Genomic DNA, 27,438 nt, shown 5'->3' with positions numbered 1-27,438 from the left:
TTATTTTTGAGAGAGAAAGAGACTGCAAGCACAAGTTGGGGTGGGACTGAGAAAGAGGGAGAGAGACAATCCCAAGCAAGCTCTGCACTGTTAGTGCAGAGCCCATTGTGGGGCTCAAAACCACAAACTGTGAGATGATGACCCGAGCTAAAATCAAGAGTTGGACACTTAACTGACTGAGCCACCCAGCTCATAATTATATTTTAAATAACTGTGTATTTCAACAAATATACATGCCTTAATTATTTAACCACTTTTCTGTTGGCAAACACTTAAGATATTACTAGTATTTCCACTATTATACATATCACCATAAAAAATTTCTTCATACATACAGGGATTTTTTACCCCTAAACTTTGAATTATTTCATTATGCTAGATAGACAGAGACTAGATTAAATTCCGGAGTCACTGACGATATATATTTAAAAGTCTTGGTAATTAATGCCAAAATGCAACCCAAACAAGTTCTATTTAATGTCATCAAAAACAGGGGTGCCTGGGTGGCTCAGTTGGTTAAGCATCCGAGTTGGCTCAGGTCTTGGCTCAAGTCATGATCTCATGGCTCGTGAGTTTGAGCCCTGCCTGGGGCTCTCTGCTGACAGCTTGAAGCCTGGAGCCTGCTTAAGATTCTGTGTCTCCCTCTCTCTCTGTGTCTCCCCTACACACATTCTCTGTCTCTTTCTCTCAAAAATAAACATTAAAAAATTAATGTCATCAAAAACATAATTATGTTTTACCGCTTTGTCCAAATTAAATAATTGTTTAAGTAATAAGTTTTTAAATGGAAGTATATCATTGTTATTTTAATTTGCATTATCTTGGTGACCAGAAAGATTGAAATTACTCATTTTCTTGGCTATAAACTGTATTTCCTTTTCTGTATTTATGTTCTTTGAATATTTCCAGATTTGCAACTGCTTTCTTATTAATTTATGCAAGTTTTCAGATTTAAAAATTGATCCTTTCTAGCATATTCCTTTCATCTATTCTCACTGTAGTTTTCCTTTTTGTATCGGAATTTTTTACATTAACTTCAGTTTTAGATTTTATAGATTCAAATCTATTCTTTTATCATATGTAGGTTTTCTTTTCTCATATCCAGACTTAACTTTAGCCTTGATAAAAATTCCATGCAATTATCTTCTAATTTTGTTTTTTTGATATTTTATTTATTTATTATTTATTTATTTTTTTTATATGAGATTTATTGACAAATTGGTTTCCATACAACACCCAGTGCTCATCCCAAAAGGTGCCCTCCTCAAAACCCATCACCCACCCTCTCCTCCCTCCCACCCCCCATCAACCCTCAGTTTGTTCTCAGTTTTTAACAGTCTCTTATGCTTTGGCTCTCTCCCACTCTAACCTGTTGTTTTTTTTTTCCTTCCCCTCCCCCATGGGTTCCTGTTAAGTTTCTCAGGATCCACATAAGAGTGAAACCATATGGTATCTGTCTTTCTCTGTATGGCTTATTTCACTTAGCATCACACTCTCCAGTTCCATCCACGTTGCTACAAAAGGCCATATTTCATTTTTTCTCATTGCCACGTAATATTCCATTGTGTATATAAACCACAATTTCTTTATCCATTCATCAGTTGATGGACATTTAGGCTCTTTCCATAATTTGGCTATTGTTGAGAGTGCTGCTATGAACATTGGGGTACAAGTGCCCCTATGCATCAGTACTCCTGTATCCCTTGGGTAAATTCCTAGCAGTGCTATTGCTGGGTCATAGGGTAGGTCTATTTTTAATTTTCTGAGGAACCTCCACACTGCTTTCCAGAGCGGCTGCACCAATTTGCATTCCCACCAACAGTGCAAGAGGGTTCCCGTTTCTCCACATCCTCTCCAGCATCTATAGTCTCCTGATTTGTTCATTTTGGCCACTCTGACTGGCGTGAGGTGATACCTGTGTGTGGTTTTGATTTATATTTCCCTGATAAGGAGCGACGCTGAACATCTTTTCATGTGCCTATTGGCCATCCGGATGTCTTCTTTAGAGAAGTGTCTATTCATGTTTTCTGCCCATTTCTTCACTGGGTTATTTGTTTTTCGGGTGTGGAGTTTGGTGAGCTCTTTATAGATTTTGGATACTAGCCCTTTGTCCAATATGTCATTTGCGAATATCTTTTCCCATTCCGTTTGTTGCCTTTTAGGTTTGCTGATTGTTTCCTTTGCTGTGCAGAAGCTTTTTATCTTCATAAGGTCCCAGTAATTCACTTTTGCTTTTAATTCCCTTGCCTTTGGGGATGTGTCGAGTAAGAGATTGCTACGGCTGAGGTCAGAGAGGTCTTTTCCTGCTTTCTCCTCTAAGGTTTTGATGGTTTCCTGTCTCACATTCAGGTCCTTTATCCATTTTGAGTTTATTTTTGTGAATGGTGTGAGAAAGTGGTCTAGTTTCAACCTTCTGCATGTTGCTGTCCAGTTCTCCCAGCACCATTTGTTAAAGAGGCTGTCTTTTTTCCATTGGATGTTCTTTCCTGCTTTGTCAAAGATGAGTTGGCCATACGTTTGTGGGTCTAGTTCTGGGGTTTCTATTCTATTCCATTGGTCTATGTGTCTGTTTTTGTGCCATATTTTTTTTTTATATATGAAATTTATTGTCAAATTGGTTTCCAAATTTTGTTGTTTTTATGTTTTACAGTTATACTTTCACCTATTGCCTATTTAGAATTCATGTGCCATACAGTAAGAGGGTAGAGTCTTAAACTGATCTATTTTCCACATTGTTAAATAATTATAAAATATAATATTCCGCTTACAAGAATCCTATTGCCCACTGATACGTGAAGTATCTACCACATACTAGACTCTTTTTCTAAATTTTTTTTTATTTTTTTAAGTTTATTTATTTATTTATTTGACGCAGGGCTAGATCCCATGAACTATGAGATCATGACCTGAGCCAAGATCAAGAGTTGGACACATACATGCTAACAAACTTGGATGTAAATTTAAAAAATAAATTAAATAAAAATTAAAAAAAAAAAAAAAGGACACATAACTGACTGAGCCACCCAGAGCCTCTCTTTTTTTAAATAACCAAAGCTATTATCTGAAATACTTCGTTATACAGGTTCAAATATCAAAATGATCCTTAAATCTTAAGTCATTAAATAGTATCAAGTCATTACATAATCATTAAGTAATGTCAAATAAAATAATATATCGAATCATTAAATAATATCAAACATCAAAATGACCCTTAAGTTCAAACTAAAAAAAACAGACAAAAAAATAAAACTCATGCCTTGTGATGGGGCTTTTTTAAATTACAATTTGACTTAAATTATATATTAACTTAGGAAGAATGGAAACTTGAATACTTAATCTTAACATATAAGTTCCCTTTCTATTCATTCAAATCTTGTATATATTTAAAGTCATACTCATTCTTTTAAAATTAATTATAATACACTCTTGAACTGTTCCCTTTGGAATATCATGTCACCTGGATATGAATCACTAGTTTAGAACAAGTAGCTTAAATCACATAGAACAAGGATCGAGACATCGTGTTAATATCATAGTTTTAAAGAATAAAAGGCCCATGATGAAAGCAAATTTTTCACGAAGCAATGTAACAGATTTTAAGTGCTAAATTTTCTTCCCTTAAAATTGTCTATTTGTGCACCCTGGCATACCTGTACGGTAAGCTGAGGAGGATCCTTTTTTTCTGACTTCATTTCTATAACTGCAATGTTAGGTTTCTTTACTCCAGTTTCCGTTTTTCGAGATGATGGAGGAATAGAAGTAGTCACTGTTACAGGGTGTGGCTTGTTTACAATTACTCCAGGGGGTGGCATGGAATCACTATTACTTTGGGTTTGTCCTAAAGAGTTTGGGGAAGAGATGCGTTGACCATTTCAGAAATAAAGGGTAAAATCAAATATGTAACCTGGATGTTTATGGCTGAATTCTCATCTAAAAACCGAGTGCTAACTGCAGTCATCTCTCCTTCTATTATCATCACCGTCAACATACTCACCATGGCTTCCCTTCAGCAGTGACTCACACTTACCAGGCACCCATATGTGCCAGACACTTCACATACACTATCTGGCCCTCAAAATAAGCCTAGGAGGTGTTCATGTTATCCACATTTCACAGTTGAAGAAATAGGTTTAGAAACAACAGAATTGGTCAAAGTCATGCCTGTTTATAAGTGACAGAGCTACGAGTAATATGTAGTGCATTACATCGGATTACTTTTATTCTCAAATCTTCATAGAACAACCATGGACAGAAATAAAACCAACAATAAAATACTAGTGATTGACTACCAATAAATAGCACATATACCCACTATTTGGTAGTTATCACAGCTGTCAGAAACTTAGCTTTCACTTCAAAAGTTCCACTTATTTCCTACATTTCAAAGTAAAGAGGGACAATACAGTACATTCTTTAGAAGCGTAGACTCTTTATAAAGCCAGACTGACTGGGTTTGAATCCCAGCTCCACTCAAGTTATGTGGCCTTTGACAAATTACTTAATTTCTCTGTGCCTTGGTTCCTTCATCTATAAAACTGGTATATTACCATGGGTTTTACAGGGTAGATTAAATAAATTGGTATATATAAAGTGCTTACGTCTATAGCTGGCACACAGCAAGGATTAGCTACTACATTAACAGAAGGCATGTTTGAACAGATACAGCTACCAAGGTGACATGTCACTAACCCATAATATCATAAATGAAAAATTCCCTCCTATGTTGGAAAATGTCCATATTTAAATCATTCAACAAAATTAAGAAAGAATAGCAAGGACACCAAAAGAAAAAAAACTGCTAACTATATTTTAAGAGTTAGTGTGGGAGCAAAAATGATTTGTTAAATTTTTACAGTCATGAGTCTGAGATACCTCAGATAGGTAAGTAACCAACTATTGGCCTAGGAGACACAACCACACAATTTTTACTTACCACAGCCTAGTTCAAAAGTACATAAAACTTACTTTAAAGTACTTCACCTGACACATGACAGTGAACTACTTAGAATGTTTGAATTCTTTAATTATTATGAATATCTAGAACATATCTAAACATTTTATTGCTTTGTTTCATCTATAGCAATGTACTATAAAATAGCAAAGGAATGTTTCCTGTGAATGAAACTTTGGTGAGAGCCCATTATTTCAGAGACTGCTATTATACAAAATAAGACACATTCTGAGGCCCTACCCACAGATACAACACATAGATGAAAAGGTAAGGGACTATCACGTCATTTTGAAAGTTCTGCCACTGTTGATAAGAATTTAAAATTTACCCTGTGTATTTTGTTGGGACTTACCTAAAAGAATAGCCATCGGAATTAGGTGACCTTCCAGTGTACCTGAAAGAGTAGGCATTTCTCTGCTTGGGCTGAACAAGTAATGCTGATCACCAGGAGGCAGCATCATAGGAATGGAGTGTTGCGATTTAGAATCCATTTTCACAGGTTTCATTGCATAAAAGTCAGTTTGTGTTCTTATTGACTTTACTTTAGTGCCTATAATAATTATCAATGGCAGATACTTTAAAATATTGTTTGAACATCTACTATCCAGCCAGCTAGAAATACAGATCTTTACAGAAAGATCTCCTTCTATATAATAAAGTTACAAGGCTCCCAAATAGAAGTAACATATAAACCAGGGGTTGGCAAAACCTTTTTCTTAAATGGCCAGACAGTAAACATTTTAGTCTCATGAGCCATGCAGTCTCAGCTACATGTCAATTCTGCCACTACAGCATGAAAGCAGTCATAGGCAATGCACAAATAAATGTGTGGCTATTTCCAATACTATTTATAAGAACAGGCAGCTGGGGGTGCCTGGGTGGCTCAGTTGGTTAAGCGTCTGACTTTGGCTCACATCATGATCTCATGGTTCATGAGTTTTGAGTCCGTGTTGGGCTCTGTGCTGACAGCCTAGAGCCTGGAGCCTGCTTCAGATTCTGTCTCCCTCTCTCTGCCCTTCCCCAGCTCGTGCTCTGTCTCTCTCTCTCAAAAATAAATAAACTTAAAAAAAAAAAAACAAAAAAAAGAACAGGCAGCTGACTCGCAGGCCACCGTTTCTGAACCAATGAATAAATGTAATAACTTCTTCAATTATTATGACAAGACAGATTCAATGACTAGGAAAAAAATGTTGAGTAAAAGATTCAGAATATTCAGACTGTATTATTTATTTAACCCATTACATATTTTCCCTTATGGGTACAAAAAAGTTAATGATCATATTTGGAATTGGATTTTTTTTCATCCTCTCATTACATCTTTACTCATGACATAATTCTGAATAACCAGCCTTTAACCTTTGAAATTATGTACAGATAATCAAATTATATACCTATTAAAATCTTATAGGAGTCAATATCATTATACACTTTTTCTATTCCTATGTATGAAAATCTATAGACATTAAATCCTGAGTTCTTTTTTTTAAGGTTTTTTGTGGTTTTTTTTGTTTTTTTTTTGTTTTTTTTAGTAATCTGTACACTCATCCTGAGGCTTGAACTCACGACCCTGAAATCATGAGTCCCATGCTGTTCCAACTGAGCCAGCCAGGCACCCCTAAATCCTGAATTCTTAAAAAATTAAAAAATTTGTCTGATTTCTACAGAACCTGAGGAAAGTGAAGAAAAGTAAAAGTATAAAGGAAAATAAACTATTTTCTAAATAAACTCCTGACATTACTACCTTTTTTCTTTTAATATGGGAGTAATTTTATGCATCTGGACTGTTAAACATAGATTTATGATCCTAGGAAGAAACATTTTAGTACCACATCTATATTTTTTTCATTCTGTTGTCTAGTATTCATTTATTCAATTAAATGAATATTTTTCTTGAATGTTCATTTAAAATCTTTTCAGCATTTTATGTTAGGCACTGCCTCAGACACAGGAAATAGAGTAATGAATAAACCAAACGTACCCACTGAGTTTACAGTCTAGTAAGGAAAACAATCGATAAGCAAATAAAAATATAAAATCAGACATTTTCCTAAAGAAGGCATACAGGTGGCCAATAAACACATGAAAAGATGCTAATATCATCACGGAAATGCAAATCAAAACTAGAACAAGATTATCACCTTACACCTGTGAGATGGCTAAAATAAAAACACAAGAAGTAACAAGTAAATGTGGAGAAAAAGGACCCCTCACGCACTGTTGGTGGGAATGTAAACTGGTACAGCCACTGTGGAAAACAGTATGCAGTTTTCTCAGAAATTTAAAAAATAGAAATACCATATGATCCAATAATTCCACTACTGTATATTTATCCAAAGAAAACAAAAACACTAATTCAAAAAGACAAATGCACTCCTGTATTTACTGCACCATTATTTACAATAGCCAAGATACAGAAGCAACTCAAGTGTCCATTGATAAACAAGTGGGTAAAAAAGATGTGGTGTGTGTGTGTGTGTGTGTGTGTATATATACATATATATATATATATATATATATATATATATGAATATTATGCAGCCATAAAAAAGGATGAGTTTGTGCTATTTGAGAAAACATGGATGGACCTAGAGGGTATTGTTTTAAGTGAAGTATCTCAGAATGAGAAAGACAAATACCATATGATTTCACTCATAAGCAGGATCTAAAAACAAACACATAAACAAAAAGCAGAATCAGACACATAATAACACAGAGAATACACTGATAGTTTCCAGAGAGGAGGTGGATAGAGGGTTGGACAAAATGAGTGAAGGGGAATGGGAAATACAGTCTTCCAGTAATGGAACAAATAACTCAGGGGAATAAAAGGCAGAACATAAGGAATATAGCCAATGGTACTATAACTGAGATGTAACAAGACAGATGGTAGCTACACTTGTGAACATAGCATAATGTCAAATCACCATGTCGTACACCTAAAACTAACGTAACATTGTGTGTTAGCTACACTCGGAGGAGAAGAAGGAGAAGAAAAAGAAGAAGAAGAAGAAAAGAAGAAGAAGAAGAAGAGCAGCAGCAGCATATAAAAAGCAAAAGGAAAAAGGGGCTCCTGGGTGGCTCAGTCGGTTGAGCATCCGACTTCATCTCAGGTCATGATCTCGTGGTTCGTGAGTTCAAGCCCCGCGTCGGGCTCTGTGCTGACAGCTCAGAGCCTGGAGCCTGCTTCAGATTCTGTGTCTCCCTCTCTCTCTGCCCCTCCCCCACTTGCACTCTGTCTCTTTCTGTTTCTCAAAAATAAATAAATGTTTAAAAAAATGTAAAGAAAAGATTTAAAAAAATAAAAAGAAAAAATATATATAACATCAGATTGTGAAAAGTGCAATTATGAAGAACAATAAGGCAGGGCAAGGGTACACAGAGGTACAGAAGATCGATTTTGGATAGGATGGTCAAGGTAGACCTCTCTGAAGAGCTAACCTCTCAGAGGGGAGATCCAAAGAACTGCAGGAGTAAGCCATGCACATTTCTGAGGGATAAGCTGTCCAGGTAGAGAAAATAACAGACAGCAAGGCCCACAGATAAGCATGTTTCTACAGGTTCAGTCACTTCTACCATTAAAAGGGTAACTTAATAAAATTATTTTTGGAATTTTAAGTATTTTAAGACTACAAGTTATTTTTTGCAATGGCTTTCAAAAGCCCAAATATAAGTTAATAGCAAAGTCCCAATAAAGAAGAGGAAATAGGGTAAATATCATCCATAAGCTATATGCTTTACTAAATCACACCAGTAGGATTTCTAGATAAACTGACACCCAATATATGATCACCTAACCTTTAGAAATGAAAGGAACAGAAAACTAAAGCAAAGCCACAGCTCCAACTTCCAGAAAGGGTAAGAAACAAAACTGAGCTGGTATCCACTAGTTATCATACTGCATATTGTTGAAGTGGCTTACTGGCTGCTAAAGTACAAGCTGAGGCACTTCAAAATGTAACCAAAGTCAACAGACTCAACGTTTAATGAAGAGTTATGTTTAAATACACTAGGGAAATGGCAGATGTGAGTCAAAACATACAGTAGTAAGTGAATTTTTTTTTAAGTTTATTTATTGTGAGACAGAAAGAGAGTGAGAGTATGAAAAGAGGTGGCAAAAGAGAGAGAGAGAGAGAGAGAGAGAGAGAGAGAGAGAGAGAATCCCAAGCAGTCTCTGCTCCGTCAGTGCAGCACAGAGCCCAACATGGGGTGTGATCCCACAAACCACGAGATCATGACCTCAGTGGAAATCAAGAGTCAGATGCTTAACTGACTGAGCCATTGAGGCACCTTTGAAGTTCTTTTTGGTGGTATACAAAAGTACTAAAACCTTTTTTTTCACCTTTACTACCTAAAGTTCTTTGAGAATAAAGAAAACTGCAAAAATGCCCAGAAGCACTTTTATGATAACAGACAGCTGCTATTCTTCTTTCAGAAAGAACGGGATAGAACAATGTCTTCAAGGAAACGTCTACTTTCCCTAGATTATAATTTAAATTGTTCAAGACATCATCTCATAAATGCAAATTTTATCATGCTTTATATGAAGCTACCACTTAATCCTGTCTTGTCCCACTTACTCCTATCTTGTGACTTGAATCTGATCTACATTTTTTCCCATTTATTTGTATTTTATGCCTTGAACTGGTCTATTTCTTCTTACTCTCTTAGAAGGAATTGTTTTCCATCCCTAAGCATTATATAATTTGAACTGTATTTAGGAATGATAAAAAAAGAAAAAACTAACTTTATGTATTAAACTGATAAAATAAAAAATGAAGTTTACCACAAAAAAATGAGGTTCCTTACCTTTAACTTGTTCTATTACTTTTGGTCTCTGGGGTTTGGACTTAGGAGATGGAGAATTAAATCGGAGATACGGTCCTTTTTTAAGAGTGCTGCGATGGCCCTGATAAATTGGTTTTCCATAAATTTGTAACATATAATCCTCATCTTGTATCACTGTGGTTGCTTTTAAAAATCCCTAAGTACACAAAGTTATTCGACTCACCAAAAAAATGGTTATCAAACACATCTCATTTTTCTAAAGCTTTCTTTTGTCACTTTCGTATTATAATAAGAATGACCAGGTCAGAAAAGTCCTCTACTTTAAATGGCTCTTAAATTCTGGGTATAGTTTTCACACTACAGCTTTAACATCTGAGGGTTTTTGAAGGCATAAAAATTAAGTATAAAAACCATCCACTCAAAAATCATAAAGGTTCTTATACTACTAAGCATATTTTCAGCACCAAAAAGTAAGGTTTAAATACATTTTATATAGTATAAATATATACATTCAATCACAATAAGATAACATAAATCATGTCTTTAAGTGATTTTCTACATTCCTAATCCTGTCTTCAATCATAATCTAAATGCCACAATAAGGTAGCATTTACTAAATTAGATCTACTAAGTGCTAAGCATTGAATTAGATGCCTTATTAATGTGCCCAACAATCCATGTTTGGCATTAAGAAAGTTACAGCCTAATTACAGCAGCCAAAAACGTTCCCTCCGTAGCACTGAATATCATACCTCACAACCACTAGGCACTAGACATATTTGTTAAACTGAAAAATAAACAAAAAATATGTATATTCATATAAATACATACAAAGATGAAACCTAATTCTTAGTACCACAAACTAGAGAATCCAACGTTTGGACCAGATGATCTCTAGATATACCTGCTATAACTAAAATACTATGATTCTAAGTGTGAGATCTAAGAAGGAGGAAACTATGTATTTTGTGCACTGCTTTTCCACATTATGAATATCCAAAATCTAAATATCAATAGTTTAAAGATAGTTTACATTTCTATAGTCTTTCATATTTTTAGTTGCATTTTAATATTTGCTTTATTATTTATAGCTTAAAGGAAATGATCAATTATAATGTAATATTCATGTCACAAAATCAGAGTAGGATCTTACTTCTTTTCTCTCTTTCTGTAAGTTTGAAGCAGGAATGTTCCTCATGAGTGGATTTCTAAAATGCTCCTCTTTTTGTTTCTGAGAATGTTTTCTTTGAATTATAGAATTGTTTGCCGTTTTGTCTTGTATGTTAGTTTTAACATCTTTACTCATATTCTGAACTTTCTTGGTCCTCTGATTCTTCTGATCAAATCTCTTTTGTTCATAATCTTTTCTTGACAGTTCATCCTTAACATAACCAAAATTCAAATTACTTAAAATCTATCCAAGAAGTGGTTTCACATCTAAAGTATTAGAATTTATTTTCTATTATAAAAATACAATTTACCAGATTTAAATGCTTTATAAATTAATTATATTGCCTTATATATGAATAAAAACTCTCTGGAAGAATAAGGAAAACCAAAAAGACTGATGCCTTATGGAGCGGGGGGATGAGAAATAGATGAGGTACAAGAGTAGGAAGGCAGCTTTTCATTACAAATCTTACATTTTTTGATGTTTGAACCATAGGACTATAGTAAATGTTCAAAGAGTTAAATTTAAAAAATAAACTTCAAAAAAAGTAAACAACTTCATAATACAACTCTGAAATAAGTATTTATAAACTAAAATCGCTTGAAAATTTGAACATACTTTGTAATGAATTCACAGTATTAGTATAACATATATTGCTAGCTGTCTACACAGCTAAAACTAATCTCCCAATCTTCTATTAGTTCAATTTTTTTTTGTGCATCATATAGATAATATCATTTCTTCATAACATTAGAGATATACATTTTTTTTTTAATTTTTTTTTTCCAACGTTTTTTTTTTATTTATTTTTGGGACAGAGAGAGACAGAGCATGAACGGGGCAGGGGCAGAGAGAGAGGGAGACACAGAATTGGAAACAGGCTCCAGGCTCTGAGCCATCAGCCCAGAGCCCGACGCGGGGCTCGAACTCACGGACCACGAGATCGTGACCTGGCTGAAGTCGGACGCTTAACCGACTGCGCCACCCAGGCGCCCCAGAGATATACATTCTTAAACAACAAACTTTGTAAATACATTTTAGCATCTATTGCTGTGGAAACCGAACTGACACTTCATCTTGCTACCATTGTGAGTAAGCATACACACACATCTTACAGTCAGAAAAAAACACTTTGCACCCCAAGATGAAAATAACAGGATTACCTTGTCTACTTGTGCCCCCTCAAATATTTAAAATTTTAAAAATTTCCTTTAAATTACTTAGCCTCTAATGAAAACAGCTCTGCTTGATTTTTGCAGTGCTAATGTCTGAAAATACACTGTGAGCTTTGGGAGGTGAGAAAGTAGGGCCTTTTTCATCTGGAACTGACTTCTGTAAACTTAGAAACCTAAGAAATCTTGTGTAGTATTTTCCCTTTAAATAACTTTGGTGTTTTTACTTTGTCAAGTCAGTGCTTCTACATCTGCGGTCTTGAAATGTTTTTGTAAGTATACTTTTTTATTTCTAAATGCTTTTGCTAAATTTTCTTTCAAATTACTCATATTTTCGTGATTGTCCAACAATTTTCCAGATAAGAGCTATATAATTTACGAGAAAAAGCACTTGCTAATAAGTAAAATGAGACTCGTTACTAAGTAAAGAGTAACAATGAAATTAAAAATTATAAGCAGACTTATATATAAGGAATATTTTGAGAGTAAGTATGATACTTGGAAATTATCTGAGAATTCACCTAATTCTGTTTTTTCCAAAACCTACCTGAATTTCTGCAGAAATAGTCTTAATCCACTCATCTACTGTCTTTCTGATGCGGATCTTCTCTAACATCTCTCTATAAAAGAAAAAAGAATGGTCTTAAATTAGCATTTAATATTCTAAGAATAGAGCCGAGATCAGATCTCTTATCTAGTTTTGAATCTACTGTGTAGCCCAATAGGCTTCATTTGAGAAAAAAAAAAAAAGCAACGTTATTAGTTTTCACCAAATGTTTGAAGGATGCTTGAATAGATCCCAAAAGATATATACCAAAGAAAGAAAAAAAAAAGGGAAAATTTCACATCTGTAAAAAGTAATAGCAACAGGTAGATATCTAAATACCAACTTTATAATGAGTCCACATCATCAAAGGAAATAAAGAACCTTTTCAAAACGCTGAAACACATTAAGCAAAATGAAATGCATAGAAAAAACTTAAGAAAGCCTAACAACTGGCAGTTTCACAAATAATCTTGGGATGCCAACACCCTGTCTTACCTGTTAGTAGATAGAGCATTGATAAATGAATACATGGCAGCTCCATCCTTTGCACGAATAATAGCTTCCAGGTTTTCTTCAAGGACTTTTTTATTGTTTTGTACTCCTCTCAAAATCTTCTCAGCATCTTTCAAGACAGATCTGTTATTGGTTGTTTGAAGCTTAATGGAATTCTGTGGAAGATCAGCAAGTCTTGACATAATCAGAGACTCTTTTGGCTTAAAGGAAAAAGGCAAACATGTTACCATATAAAGTTCATACTAATTATTTTAACACAAGCAAGAGCTCTTGCTATAGTTGGGGCCATACGCTATGCCAATACAGTCTAAGGACTCCGTGTCAAACTCAAGAGCTATAAAACAAGTACTTGGCATAAGTAACTACACTTATGGTTAGCATTTCATAATGTCTATTTGTTGAGCCACTATATTGTACTCCTGAAACTAATATAATATTGAATGTCAACTATACTGTAATTAAAAATTAAAACTAAAAAATAAAATTGGTAATTAAGGTTTCTTTCCATTTGGAAGTATTAATGTGAATGTTAAGTGAAATAGGGCTCGTTAAGTCTATAGAAGTGCTGGGCAGTCCAGTGGCCAATAAAAGTTTTATCTGGGAAAGAAAGCAAAAACAAAGTAAGAGCAAGTTGGCACTAGGTAAGCATGGCAGACACTTTGGACCAGAAAAACAAAGGTCATTCACAGTTCTCTTTCTCCCTTTTGCCCTCTCCAACAGAAGGTGGAAAGCTAGCAGTGGCCACGTAGCATTCCTGGCAAAGGGCTATAAGTAGACATCACTTAGGGCTTCTGGAAAAGTTTTGTAAAGAGAAAAGACTGGGCTGGCCTATCTTTTTCAGTGCCTTGTCTTCATCCTTCTGCTTGCTTTCTGTCCTGATAACTTTTATATTTCTTCATAATGTTTACCTTTCTATTCCTCATCAACTTTAATATCTTGTTCCCACTTTACCTGGACTATGCCATTTGTTTCTTTCCTCTTTTGGCCAGGATCATGAAGAAAATCATCAGACCTCTGCACAGTCAATTTAGCTGCTCCTAGTTCTTCACAGGAAGGAAATCTTTGAGAGGAGAGAGTGTCAATGCTATGAAAGATTTAAAAATAGAGTTTCCTAAATTGTCATAAATTCAGCAAACATTTGAAGACATAAATCTTTGATGCATTCTTAGTTGTACAGTTCCATTAAATGGTAAATGGTGTTCCATTAAATAGTAAAATGAAATTAATCAGTCAAGTGATTAAACATATGAAACACAGAAAATCACGAGACACAAAATTACTCAGACCAGACTGGTTTAGTAGGAAAAGAGCAGCAGGGTAGAGTACGAACCTCTAAAAGACCACTCCTCCATAAAAGCAAAGAGAACTCAGACAAAAATGGTCAAAATCAGCTTTTTCAGAACTCTGGAAATTAAACAAAGGCTTGCAACAACTCAAGGAACATCTCATCAAGAAAACGGCTGACTCTCGGTAAGAAGAGCAAGCTTTATGGCATTTTTTATGGCGTTTATGCTTCATTCTAAGACCCTTTCCTTAACCCTGTGGTAGCCTTGAAAATCAGCTTTATCACCCCTCTAGCTGTGAAAAACAACAGGCAAACCACCACTCAAAAGGGCAGAACAGGTTTGGAGCTCCTCAAAAAGTGCCATTCACAGGATTTCTCTTTATTTTCCCAGACTCAGAGCTAGTTCAGTGAGAAGCCCTAATGCCAGGTCAATTTTTGAAAATAGTAGCAACTGTTTAACATCTTAGCTGCCCGAGGTGGCTATAGCAGTTGAGGTAAACAAGGAATGACAATAGACTAAAACTCGGGGGATATAGGATATCTATGGTGGAGCTTTGAAAAGCCCTAACTGGGGATCCAGAAGGCCATGTGCATATATAGGCCTCCATGAATGCCCAAGCACGCTCTGAGAAAAGCCTAATGTCGTATGTCAGGCTGACCTTGAGACTCTGTGCCAGAGCACTGAAGGTGTGCCCCAATACCACATGTATGCATTCACACATGTTGTGTATCCATGCGTGTGTGCACGTGTGCATACACATACACGCACACGCACACAGAGCCCCTTGATACTCAGAGGGAGACTTACAGGTTCAAGGTAGTTAAGGAAGTCTCTTTCTAATCATTAGTAGACTTAGCTCAGCAAATAGAGAACCACCACACATGACAAAGACCACAAGCTTTACAGAACTCGTCACTAAACAAACTGCAATAAACACAGCAACAACAATTGCTAGGGGATGGAAGAATCTGATTTTCAGAGTTGCCACACTGTATTATTTGAAATGTCCAATTTTCAACAAAAAGTTATGAGACACACAAAGAAACAAAAAAGTATAGCTCGTACACAGGAAAAAACATAGTTAACAGAAACTGTCCTTGAGAAATCCCAAATATTGGACTTCCTAGGCAAGGACTATATATTAGCTATTACTAAAGGAAAATTATATTCAAAGAATTAAAGGGAAGTATAAGAATGAAATCTTACCAAATAAAGAATATCAATAAAGAGATAGAAACTATTTTAAACAAAGAAATAAAAACCTAAACAGAAATTCTGGAGTTGAAAAATACAATAACTAAAATGTAAAATTCACTAGAGGGACCAAACAGCATATTTGTTTAAGTTGGCAGAAAAAGAATTAGTGAACCTGAAGATGGGCAGAGATTATCCAATCTAAGAAACAGAGGGGGAAGAAAAAGAATGAAGAAAAATTAAGAGCCTCAGATATCTATGAGATACTATCAAGCATACCAACAAACAACATAGTCCTAAGAGAAGAGAAAGGTTATGTGTACTATTTAACTCTATAAAGAAATAATGACCAAAAAAACCCCATATTTAATAAATATTAATCCATTCATCCAAGAAGCTCAAGAAACTTCACATGGGATAAACTCAAAGAGATCCACACCAAGATACATCAGAGTCAAACTGTCACATGCCTAAGACAGAGGGAGAATCTTGAAAGCAGAAAGAGAAAAATAACTCATCATATACAGAGGTTCTTCAATAAGATTAACAGCTGACTTTGTATCAGAAACCACTGCAGTCCAGAAGGCAGAGTTGACATATTCAAAGCACTGAAAGAAAAAGAATGTCAAGCAAAAATTCTATATCCAGCAAAACTACCCTTCAATAGTAAAGGAGAAATAAACACATGGATCAATGGAATAGAATGGAGAGCCCAGAAATAAGCCCATACTTTTATATAGTCAATTAATCTATGATAAAAGAGGTAAGAATATACAAATGGGGGAGAAGACACTTTCTTTAATAAACAGTGCTGGAAAAACTGGACAGCTGCATGCAAAAAAAAGAAAAAAGAAACTGCACCACTTTCTTATACCATGCACAAAAATAAACTCAAAATGGATTAAAGACCTAAACATGAGACCTAACACCATAAAACTCCTAAAAGAAAACATTGGCAGTAATATGGTTGATATTGGCCTTAGCAACATTTTTCTAGGTATGTCTCCTTAGGCAAGGGAAACAAAAGCAAAAATAAACTATTGGGGCTACACTAAAATAAAAAAACTTCTGCACAGTGAAGGAAACCATCAACTAAATGAAAAGGCAACCTACTGAATAGGAGAAGATATTTGCAAATGATATATCTGATAAGTGGCTAATATCCAAAATATGTAAATAATCTATATAACTCAACACCAAAAAAACAATCTGACTAAAAAAATAAGCAGAAGACCTGAACAGACACTTTTCCAAGGAACACATACAGATAGCCAACAAACACATGAAAAGATGCTCAACATTGCTAATCATCATGAAAATGGAAACCAAAATGAGATTATTACCTTACACCAGTCAAAAGGGTGAGTATCAAAAAGACAAGAAATAAAAAGTATTGGCAAGGACACGGAGAAAAAGAAACCCTTGTACACTGTTAGTGGAAATGTAAATTGGTACAATCACTGTGGAAAACAATATGAAGGTTCCTTAAAAAATTAAGAGTAGAAATACCATATAGTCCAGTAATTCCACTACTGGTATTTACCAAAAGGAAAAACAACAATAACAACTCTAATTTAAAAAGATATATGTACCCCTATGTTTACTACAGTGCATAATACCCAAGATATGGAAGCAACCTAAGTATCTATCGACAGATGAATGCATAAAGAAAATGGAATATTAGAATATTGCTCAGCCATAAAAAAGAATGAGATCTTGCCATTTGCAACAACGTGGGTGGACCTAGAAGGTATTCTTTTAAATGAAGTAAGTCAGAAAAGACAAATACCATATGATTTCATTTGTATGTGGAATCTAAAAAACAAAACAAATAAACAAAGAAGAAACAAACCCATCAATACAGGGAACACACTGGTGGTTGCCAGATGGGAGGGAGCCAGGGGAATGGGCAAAAAGGTGTAAAAGGGAGGGAAATGTACAGGCTTTCAATTATGGAATTACTAAGTCAGGGAGATGAAAGGTACGGCTTGGGGAATATTATAATATTACAATAGTATTGTAGTAGCACTGTATGACAGACCATAGTTACCCTTGTGGTTAGCACAGCATAACATATAGAGCTGCTGAATCACTATGCTGTATACCAAAAATTAATGTAATATTGTATGTCAACTGTACTGAAAAAAAGTAAAGGATAAATTAAGACATTCCTAGGTAAACAAAACAGAGAATTCATCACTAGCAGATTTCCCTTTAGTATTTAGGACATACTAAAGAGTCTCTCGGGGTCAAATAAAAGGACACTAGAAACTAAGTCAAATACATATGAAGAAATAAAGAGTACTGGTAAAAGTTAACTATATAGGTAAATGTAAAAACAATATAAAATGAATTTTTGTTCCTAACTTTTTTTCTATCTTATTTCAACAACTGTATAAAGCAATAATTATCAAGCTTTATAGATGGGTTTATAATGTATAAAGATGTACTATGTATTACAATAGCAGCAGAATAAAAAGAGGAAGGGAAGGAGTTATACTGGAACAAAGTTTTTGAATCCTATTGAAATTAAATTGGGGGTACTAACCCAAACTAGATTGTTTTAAATTAAGATGCTAATTGTAATCCCTGGGGCAATCACTCAGAAAACAACTCAAAATGTATAGTGAAAGAAACAAGAAAATAACATTAGTATCTATTTTATATAAAGGAGGCAATAGAGAGAAATAGTAGAATAAAATAAAAAGACCTAGGACATATAGAAAACACATGGCAACAAGGCAGACATAAATCTTTTATCAGTAATTGCATCAAAAGCAAATGGCCTAAAACTGTACACTGTCTTCACATGAAAATACTAAAAATGTGGCTGTTTATTACTATAGTTTCCATGATACTCAAGATAAATAAAATTATCATGACCTAGATTTACTTGATTTTTTAAAAACTATTATGTAAAATTTCAGACAGACACAAAAGTACAAAGAATAGTATGATGAGCTCCATATACCCCTATCTACATTAACCATTCACTCATGGCTATCCTCATTTCATCCATACTCCCAATCCAGTTTCCTCTACCTCACAATGGATTATTTTTGAAGCAAATCTCAAATATCATTTCATCAGAAATAAATAATCTGCATTCATTAGAAATTAATCTGGGGGTTGGGGCACCTGGGCGGCTCGGTTGGTTAAGTGTCTGACTTCGGCTCAAGTCATGATCTCACAGTTCGTGAGTTCGAGCCTCCCATCGGGCTCTGTGCTGACAGCTCGGAGCCTGGAGCCTGCTTCGGATTCTGTGACTCCTTCTCTCTGACCCTCCCCTGCTCACACTCTGTCTCTGTCTCTCAAAAATAAACAAACATTTAAAAAAAAAAAACATTAAAAAAAAAAAAAAGAAATCTGGGGGCGCCTGGATGGCTCAGTCGGTTAAGTGTCCTACTTTGGCTCAGGTCATGATCTCACAGTTCTTGAGTTTAAGCCCAGTCAGGCTCTATGCTGACAGCTGAGCCTGCTTCAGATTCTGTGTCTCCCTCTTTCTCTGTACTTCCCCTGCTTGTGTGTGTTTGCTCGCTCTCTCTCTCTCTCTCTCTCTCTCTCTCTCTGTCAAAAATAAATAAATAAACATTAAAAAAAAATAATCTGCATTTTGAGAAAATTAGATACATTCATTTTATACCTATAGTATAGAAAAGGGCTAGATATGATAGCAGCAGAAAATCGTAAATCTAAGATTACTTTTAAAAGCAATGCTATACAACGGGGCACCTGGGTGGCTCAGTCAGTTAGGCGCCCAGCTTCGGCCCAGGTCATGATCTCCAGGTTCGTGGGTTCGAGCCCTGTGTCGGGCTCCGTACTGACAGCTCAGAGCCTGGAGCCTGCTTAGGATTCTGTGTCTCCCTCTCTCTCTCTCTCTCTGCCCCTCCCCGACTTGTGCTTGCTCACTCTCTCTCTTTCTCTCTCTCTCTCTCAAAAATAAATAAACATTAAAAAAAATTAAAAGCAATGCTATAAATTTTTCAAAATTCCTAAAGACATTTTAGAAATAAACAAAGTTCTTTTCAATATAGTTTTTATTCTAATGTCTTGTTTACCTGTCTCTGCTCTCAGGATTCCATTCTGTTTTTGACCTATTTAGTAAGGTTTTATCTGAAGATTCACTTTTTCTTGTCGAAGAATCATGGTTATTCAAAATCTGTTCCAATAGTCTTACATTTCCTACAATAAGAGAAATACAGTATTATATTTAAAGTACCAATTCATTTTTTTTATATAAGAGCTCACATATGTTTGTAGGCTTTAAATACACTCATCAAGTCAAACCAAATATTTATAACTCATGAAAACTACACTGTTTAAAATTCAGGCCTGAATTTATTTCTATCACAGAAAAAAGGAATTTGAATGAGACATATCATCATCACAAAGCCCAGTAAATTGTAAAATTTTTATCAAGAGTTAAAGGGAGATTTGACTGCTTTAAAAAAATTTTTTTAATGTTTATTTATTTTTGGGAGACAGAGACAGAGCATGAATAGGGTAGGGGCAGAGAAAGGAGGACACAGAATCCGAAGCAGGCTCCACGCTCTGATCTGTCAGCACTGAGCCTGACGTGGGGCTCGAACTCACTAGCCGTGAGATCATGACCTGAGCCAAAGTCGGACACTTAACGGACAGAGCCACCCAGGCACCCCTTTGACTGTTTCTTTACAGCAACTGTTAGTTGAATCTCTCCGTTAGTCTCATCTTTAATGAGACTACATAACAACTTTTATCTTTTGGTAAAGCTGGTTTAGCAAAGATTTTAGTATCTTTAAAACTCTTTAAATGCATCCAAGACAAGGCTTGAATGCATTTAAGTGATTCCCAGAATAAAAGCTTATATTTAACATTTTCACTTACTTTTGCTAGGGGGGCTTTATTTTAAGGGTCTGTAACAAATTATTATTTCAGGTCACTTATAAAAGTTCTTGTCTGGGGTGACTGATGGCTCAGTCAGTTAAGCGTCCAACTCGATTTTGGCTCAGGTCATGATGTCATGGTTCTTGAGATGGAGCCTGGCATCAGGCCCCATGCTGTCACCAGAGCCTGCATAGGTTTCTCTCATTCCCTCTCTCTCTGCACCCCCCCCCCCCACCACTTGTGCTGTCTCTCTCTCTCTGTCTCTCAAAATAAATAACCTTTAAAAAAATAAAATAAAATAAATAAAAGTTCTTGTTTGCTATTAAATAGTTAGTACCTTAACACTTTTTCCAACTGAACACAGTAATAAATGTAAATTTCTCTGAGTTTCACTACTGAAATTCACACCTAACAATATAAGAAAACATGCTCTAATGATCAGCCTTACCTTTAGTAAAGTATTATTTTTATTAATAATAAAACTTATTCATTAAAGGCTTAAGTAATAACCTGTTGAAAATAATCAGAATAATTATAAACGTGTATCTCCAACTCCTTCTACAAAGAATCTAAAGAAGCTTGATTTGCCCAGTAAGTATCATTTAAAGAGAAATACTGAAAATAGAATTCCTACTATCATTACTACTTGGTGCATAAGAGAATTATAAAATCAGGGGTGCGGAAATCTGTTTCTAATTTGAGGTAGGTCTAGATAAAGTAGTGGATGCTAGTCATGATTGTTTTATTACCTGAATGACCTACTGTCTCCATATTTTCTTTTTCTTCCATGGGATTTCCCCTCTTTGAGATCTTATCATCCTTTGAAACCGGTATAGGAGCAAACCTTCGAGGTGCTGGTGTCTCCAATGGAGATTTCTGTTTATCAAAACCCATATCTTCAACCTCTCTAGAAGGTGCTTTAAAAGAAAGTAAAGGAAATAAATTCAATTTATTTTAAAAAGAACAACAATTTCGTAGAGTGTTACTCTTCCCCATATTTTAAAAATAAAGCAAATTATATAGGATATACAAATTACAAGTAAATAGAAATAACTCCATCCTCACTAGAAATCAAAAGAAATAAAGGCTATAAACATTTTACACTTACAGCTAATAAACAAAAAAAAAAAAAAAAACAATATGACAACATGCAGTACTATTTAAGCTGTAGTGAAAATGGCATAGCCAGACACTGCTCCTGGCATGAAAACTAATAAAACCATCTGGCACTAAGTATAGGAAGTCTTGAAGTTTTTATACACTTTGATCTAGTAATCTTACTCTTGGGAATTTATCCTGAGGACACAACCTAAAAGAATGACATTACATATATGATGACTTCATCACAGTATTATTTATAAGGAAAAAACTCTAAAATCTGCCTGAATGTCCAATAACTGTTAAGTAAATTGTGTTTACAATAAACTATCCTTTCATCATTAAAAATTAATATTATGAAGATGATTATGTAAAACATGGGATATACTTTTGATATGCTAGTAAAAAGCAGTACAAAATTATATTTATGCTACAACTGCAGTACATAAAAATAATGTATGCCCAAGAAAAAGTATTGAAAAATAAAAAGTTTGGGCACCTGGGTGGCTCAGTCAGTTCAGCATATAATACCTCTTAATTTCTGCTCAGGTCATGATCCCAGAGTTGTGGGACCAAGCCCTGAGTCAGCTCCCGCTGAGTGTGCAGCCTACTTAAGATTGTCTCTCTCTCCCTTTGTCCCTTTCCCCTACTCATGCTCTTTCTCTCTAAAAAAAAAAAAATAAATAAATAATAATAATAATAATAATAATAAGTAAAGACTCCTGGGTAGCTCTGTTGGTTAAACATCTGACTTTGGCTGGGATCATGATCTCCCAATCCGGTCTGTGAGTTAGAGCCCCGCATCGGGCTCTGCTGACAGCTCAGAGTCTGGAGCCTGTTTTGGATTCTGTCTCCCTCTTCCTCTGCCCTTCCCCCACTCATACTCACTCTCTCTCTCTCTCAAAAATAAACCATTAAAAAAATTGAAAAAAATAAGTATATAAAATAAATTAAAAATGTTAAAAAAATAAAAATAGAAAGTTTAAGTTTACATTTACTCATTTTTTAAAATTTTCTTTTACTGTCACTAAAATATACAAAGAAAGACAACCAATAAAACATGCATTTTTCCTTTAAAACTCAAGTCTAGGGGCGCCTGGGTGGTTCAGTTGGTTAAGCGTCTGACTTCGGCTCAGGTCACGATCTCACAGTTCATGAGTTCGAGCCCCGCGTCGGGCTCTGTGCTGACAGCTCAGAGCCTGGAGCCTGCTTCACATTCTGTGTCTCCCTCTCTCTCTGCCCCTTCCCTGCTCATGCTGTGTCTCTGTCTCAAAAAAAAATAATAAAATAAAATAAACAAAAAAAAAAATAAAACTCAAGTCTAAAAAAACAAAATTATGAGCAAGTAATCCTCCAGAACAGAGAATGAAATGTCCACTTCTTTTGAAAGCATGTAGCTGGTTCATACTGAAACCTGAGTTCTGGCCAAATAGACAAACTCACCCTCAAGTCGGGTGACCAGAAGCAGGCAAGTCATAACCTTTCTGTGCTTCATCTTCCTCACTTCACAACTTAAAAACTGATTCATACTACTTTCACAACAGTTTTGTAAGGACCACTCATTTGTGGAAAAATATAGAGCAGCTTACAAGTCTAAGGAATCCTTAATGCGCCTATAATACAACAATGGTCTAACGTATCAAATGTTGAGGATATTGTACTACATGGATCTGTGTATCATAAAAGGGATAGCCCTTGATTTCCATTAATTCATTATTCAAATATCAATAATTTAGAAACATATTTATTCACTTATTTTAAATTCCAGAGCTTTAATACAAATTGGTTATGCATTCCTTTGTTGTTACTATAAACAAAGATTTTTTAAATTCTATTACTGTGAAAATAATTAGAAATAGCTTATTATTGTAGTAAGGTGGTTTCTCTCATCAATAAAAGGAGTAAATATGCAGTTAGGGAATTGGAAAATTGATTACAAGCCTTTGTGATACTAGACAAATGAATTTTTCTCAACTTGTAAGTGCTTCTGACAATTTATGAAGGTTATTAATCAAAACCATACAGTAGGACATGACCCCTAATTTGACTGAACAAGTTCTCAAATGACAAAAAAATTAACTCACAAGAACTAATTTTGTAGAATGAAGACTTAGTCTTCCACCACCTAGTAAACAAGTTTCTGGCTGCCATACTATAAAGAAAATTCATAGCTAACATGTTTTATTCACAGAGAACTACATATTTTTACCTTGTCTGGAAGCAAATGTGTTATGTGAAGACAGATTACTGCTACCAAGATCAGAATAGTCTGGTTGTACAGAATACTTTTCCATCACTCTGGAAGGAGGCATACTAACAGGCTGAAAACTACCGGTCTTGAGCGCAGCACTAATGAAATGAGTCTAGGAGACATAAAATTATTTGATCAATTTCAAATACCATTTAAAAGAGCTAGATGACAGACTACATTAAAAACTTACTAGAAGCCTTGAAAAAATGTATTAGATTTAATAAGCAATAAAAGTACATATATTACATGCAGTTACGCACTGCAGCAGTGATGTCACTGGGTTAAGCCTGGCTCTGTGGTGTGACCTTATTCATTTTATTTAATCATTCTAAACCTCAGTTTCCTCCTTTCTACTTCTAAGATGGCTCAGGAGCCACTGAGGCATACTAGGAGATGACCAAAAGGAAGGAGCCCTAGACCTCTACTTCAACGAGAGAATTTCAAACCAAAATATCTCATCTTTTATATCCTGCATGATTTTGTTTGAAGGATTAAAAAGCATTGCTAGTAGGCACTCAAATTAGCAGCAGCAACAATAACGTATGCATTTAAATATAAACAGGAACTACAAGGACAGCAGTTTTCAGTACTATTTATTAAAATACCTGGAATGTGTATGTATCTTACCTAATAAAACTAATTTCAAAAGAGGGTCTCATACCAGGTAAAGGAAAACCTAACAAGACTTACAGTTTTACAGAATTCTTAAAAATGTGTAGACATCTCCCTACGTAAAACATATGGAACAGACTCAACAAATTATTTATCGAATTACTAATACACCTAGTATGTCACTAAAACTTCAACTTTCTCTGTAATTAGAAGCTTTATAAATAAGATGTCTGAATTAGAAAAGATCCCATTCTTCCAAATTAAATGCAGAAGCAGTTTATTATTTATGGAAGACTAGATAAATGGCAGACAGGCATATAACGAAGACAAGTAGGACCCTTTCCTTAAGAAATCAATGTGCTTTTCAAACCTGTCATCTCATTTTACCCTGAACAAAAAAATAAATAAATAAAAGGTTTTTCTGAGTAAAGAAATCAAGGCTCAGAGAAGTGCAGTTATTTGCAGACTGAAGACCAGTCTTCTAACAGACCCACTCCTAGCTTCTCATGAGACACCATGGTGCATACACAATTTTAGTTGTGCATGTAGTACTTACTAAAACCTTACTTTGTATGGCCATAACCACTCCACTGAAAATAAAATCTCAACTACATGGAAAGCTCAAGCCAAGTTCTATTAAGAAGTTTTGAAAATTATAGCAGATTAGTGTTTACTCTGTGTTAACATACTGAGTTATAAAAAACTTATTTTTCTGTATTCTTCTGAATGTGATATTTTAATTTTTTTAAGTCTTAAACGTACACATTAATTAGACAAAAATAAAAGTAAATTAAAACCAATGCATTTATAGTGCAGGTCATTCATTCACTTAAAGAAAATGTGTGTGTATATATATAGCCCCTGAGTGCGGGGTACTATCCCAGGACTTAGAAATTCAGAAATAAATAAGAAACTGTACTATCAGCTCCTTGTGAGGATAACTCTTCTTTTTATAATATCCCTGTGCCTCGTATTCAAAAGGCAATTAACTATGTTCATTCTTTTAATTAATTAAATGCAGAAGCAATGTGTATACCAGCTGGTTACTCATCTCATCAGAATCATTACAGAACTTCCTATTCCCAGGTCCCATCTCAGACCTGCCGTCTCAATCCCTGAGAGGTACAAGCATGTGTATTTTTAGAAAGCATTTCAAGTGATTCTGATGCACATTCTCAGGCTAACAACCACTGATGTAAACAAGTCATGGCAATGTAATATTAGCATTGAAAAAATGGTATGAACAGAAATACCACAAAAGAAGGAAAAGCCAACTCTAAGGAAGTGTCTTACAGAACTAATGATACTTGAACTTGAATGTGCAGAGAAGTCTCCACATGGAGAGGAAGAGTGATAATAAGTAAATCATTATTTAAGAACTAAAGCTGCAACAATCTAATGAGCTATTACTGCAATTATCAACAAATATCAGTTTAGGGACGCGAGTGATAAAAAACCATGAGATGTGTGCTGGCTTTATTATAGATACCTGAATATCTATTTGTTGCTGTTGTAATTTTTCAAGATGCCTAATGTGCTGTTCCATAAAAACATTCATTTGCTTTTCATGATCATGACAATGTAATTTCTCGTGTTTATTCTGAATACTTGTTTGTTGCTCTGTAACACGCTGTAACTGTTTATCAGTCTCCTGTAACTTATTGAGTAATTCTGTAACAGAATTGACTTTTGCTTCCAAATCACTCTGTACCTAAAATAATAAAATATCAAAGGATATAAAAAATACGATCAGTTACTAGAAATGTTGTTTAAAGTGATTTCTAATAAAAATGATCAAACCGGATTTTTACTCTCTAAATCTCTGATGATTTTATACCTTTATTTTTAGAATCACAGAAATAAAAGGCAAAAGATAGCTATTCTGAAGTAGATCTTTTCTCTCATTAAGAAAATAACACATTTGCAACAAAAGAATTTTTATAATTCCAGAAATAAAATAAACAGTAATTAAAAAGAAGCAAATAACACAACAAATTAGCTTTAGAAACTTCACTCATCTCAGACTGAATTAGGTCAGCAGCCTGGAATCCTAGTCTTAGATCAGCCACCTATTAGCCTGGGGACTTGTGTCACTCTGTTTCTCAGTTTTCCCATTTGCAAACTGAGGCAGGTGGCACAATCTTGGGGTGCCTTTCCAAAATAAGGATGAGCAGTTGTCCCAGGTTGCCCAGGACTTGGGGGCTCCCTGGATGAGCCTGGATCAGTGCTACATCCAGGCAGTCCTTGGTCCTTTAGCATTATCACAGCATGGCGGGGGGGGGGGGGGGGGGGGGGGTAGGTCTCAATGCCTGAGAGGTAATATACAACCACCAACAGGAAAATTCTTTCAAAGTGAGAGCAACTAGAACAACCTTAGTCTATAGTTGGATACAATCACTTGTAGAATCAGTTCCTAATAAATAATTTTACATTTCACAAAGATGTTGTGCGTATCTGGGGTAAAATATATACTTTTATCAGCGGAGCTGCTGTTGCAATGGCAGCCGCAGTTGCTGCGGCCACGGTTGTGGCTGAATCAATTCCACTGGGTGACGTTCTAGTCTCCTGAGTAACAGCGTCCTTTTCTGTGCCTGCATCTTCTAAAAGCTGTACCTTTACTTCTTTAAAAACAGGCATGTTTTGAGTTCTGTAAATAAAAAATGTATAAAAATATATTCAGCAAGCTACATGGAACCATTTCAAGAAGCACCTAGAGTGGTAATCTGCTGAAGGTGGGTTTTCTAGATTTTTTAAAACATTAAATCACTTGGTTTTCCCTATAAGGATCTTACCAGTCATTTGGTTCATGAAATCTATGAAAGGTCAAGTCACTAACTAAACACTAAAGAAATAAAATAATTCCCTGAAGGCTTTGATATTTCAGATAATAAGGCTTACATATATGAAAAAGACATGAGCACAATTACCAAGATACATAATCAAGAAGTATGAATGCAAATCATGTAGAAAAAGTTCTAAGAATTCAAGTACT

At 35.0% G+C, this 27,438-nt stretch overlaps 1 protein-coding gene across 13 annotated transcripts in view; it reads right to left on the bottom strand.

The window, feature by feature from the left end:
* The window catches only part of KIAA0586 (protein TALPID3), a 114,050-nt gene that overhangs the window by 74,302 nt on the left and 12,310 nt on the right, over nt 1-27,438 (bottom strand). For 10 of the 13 annotated variants that reach the window (XM_045059977.1, XM_045059973.1, XM_045059971.1 and 7 more), the window contains 12 exons: nt 26,919-27,093; nt 25,936-26,157; nt 23,793-23,946; nt 21,235-21,402; nt 19,678-19,801; nt 14,091-14,223; nt 13,122-13,339; nt 12,627-12,699; nt 10,890-11,117; nt 9,758-9,932; nt 5,304-5,501; nt 3,651-3,838 (listed from right to left, as the gene is read on the bottom strand). In XM_045059977.1, the coding sequence (XP_044915912.1) occupies nt 3,651-3,838; nt 5,304-5,501; nt 9,758-9,932; nt 10,890-11,117; nt 12,627-12,699; nt 13,122-13,339; nt 14,091-14,223; nt 19,678-19,801; nt 21,235-21,402; nt 23,793-23,946; nt 25,936-26,157; nt 26,919-27,093 (2,056 nt within the window). The remainder of the gene's footprint in view (nt 1-3,650; nt 3,839-5,303; nt 5,502-9,757; nt 9,933-10,889; nt 11,118-12,626; nt 12,700-13,121; nt 13,340-14,090; nt 14,224-19,677; nt 19,802-21,234; nt 21,403-23,792; nt 23,947-25,935; nt 26,158-26,918; nt 27,094-27,438) is intronic. The other 3 variants (XM_023255728.2, XM_045059972.1, XM_045059976.1) reach the window with 2 other exon arrangements.

The sequence above is a fragment of the Felis catus genome, chromosome B3, assembly GCF_018350175.1.
Source record: "Felis catus isolate Fca126 chromosome B3, F.catus_Fca126_mat1.0, whole genome shotgun sequence".
NCBI lineage: Eukaryota > Metazoa > Chordata > Mammalia > Carnivora > Felidae > Felis > Felis catus.
This window is presented reverse-complemented; position numbering and strand designations above follow the sequence as displayed.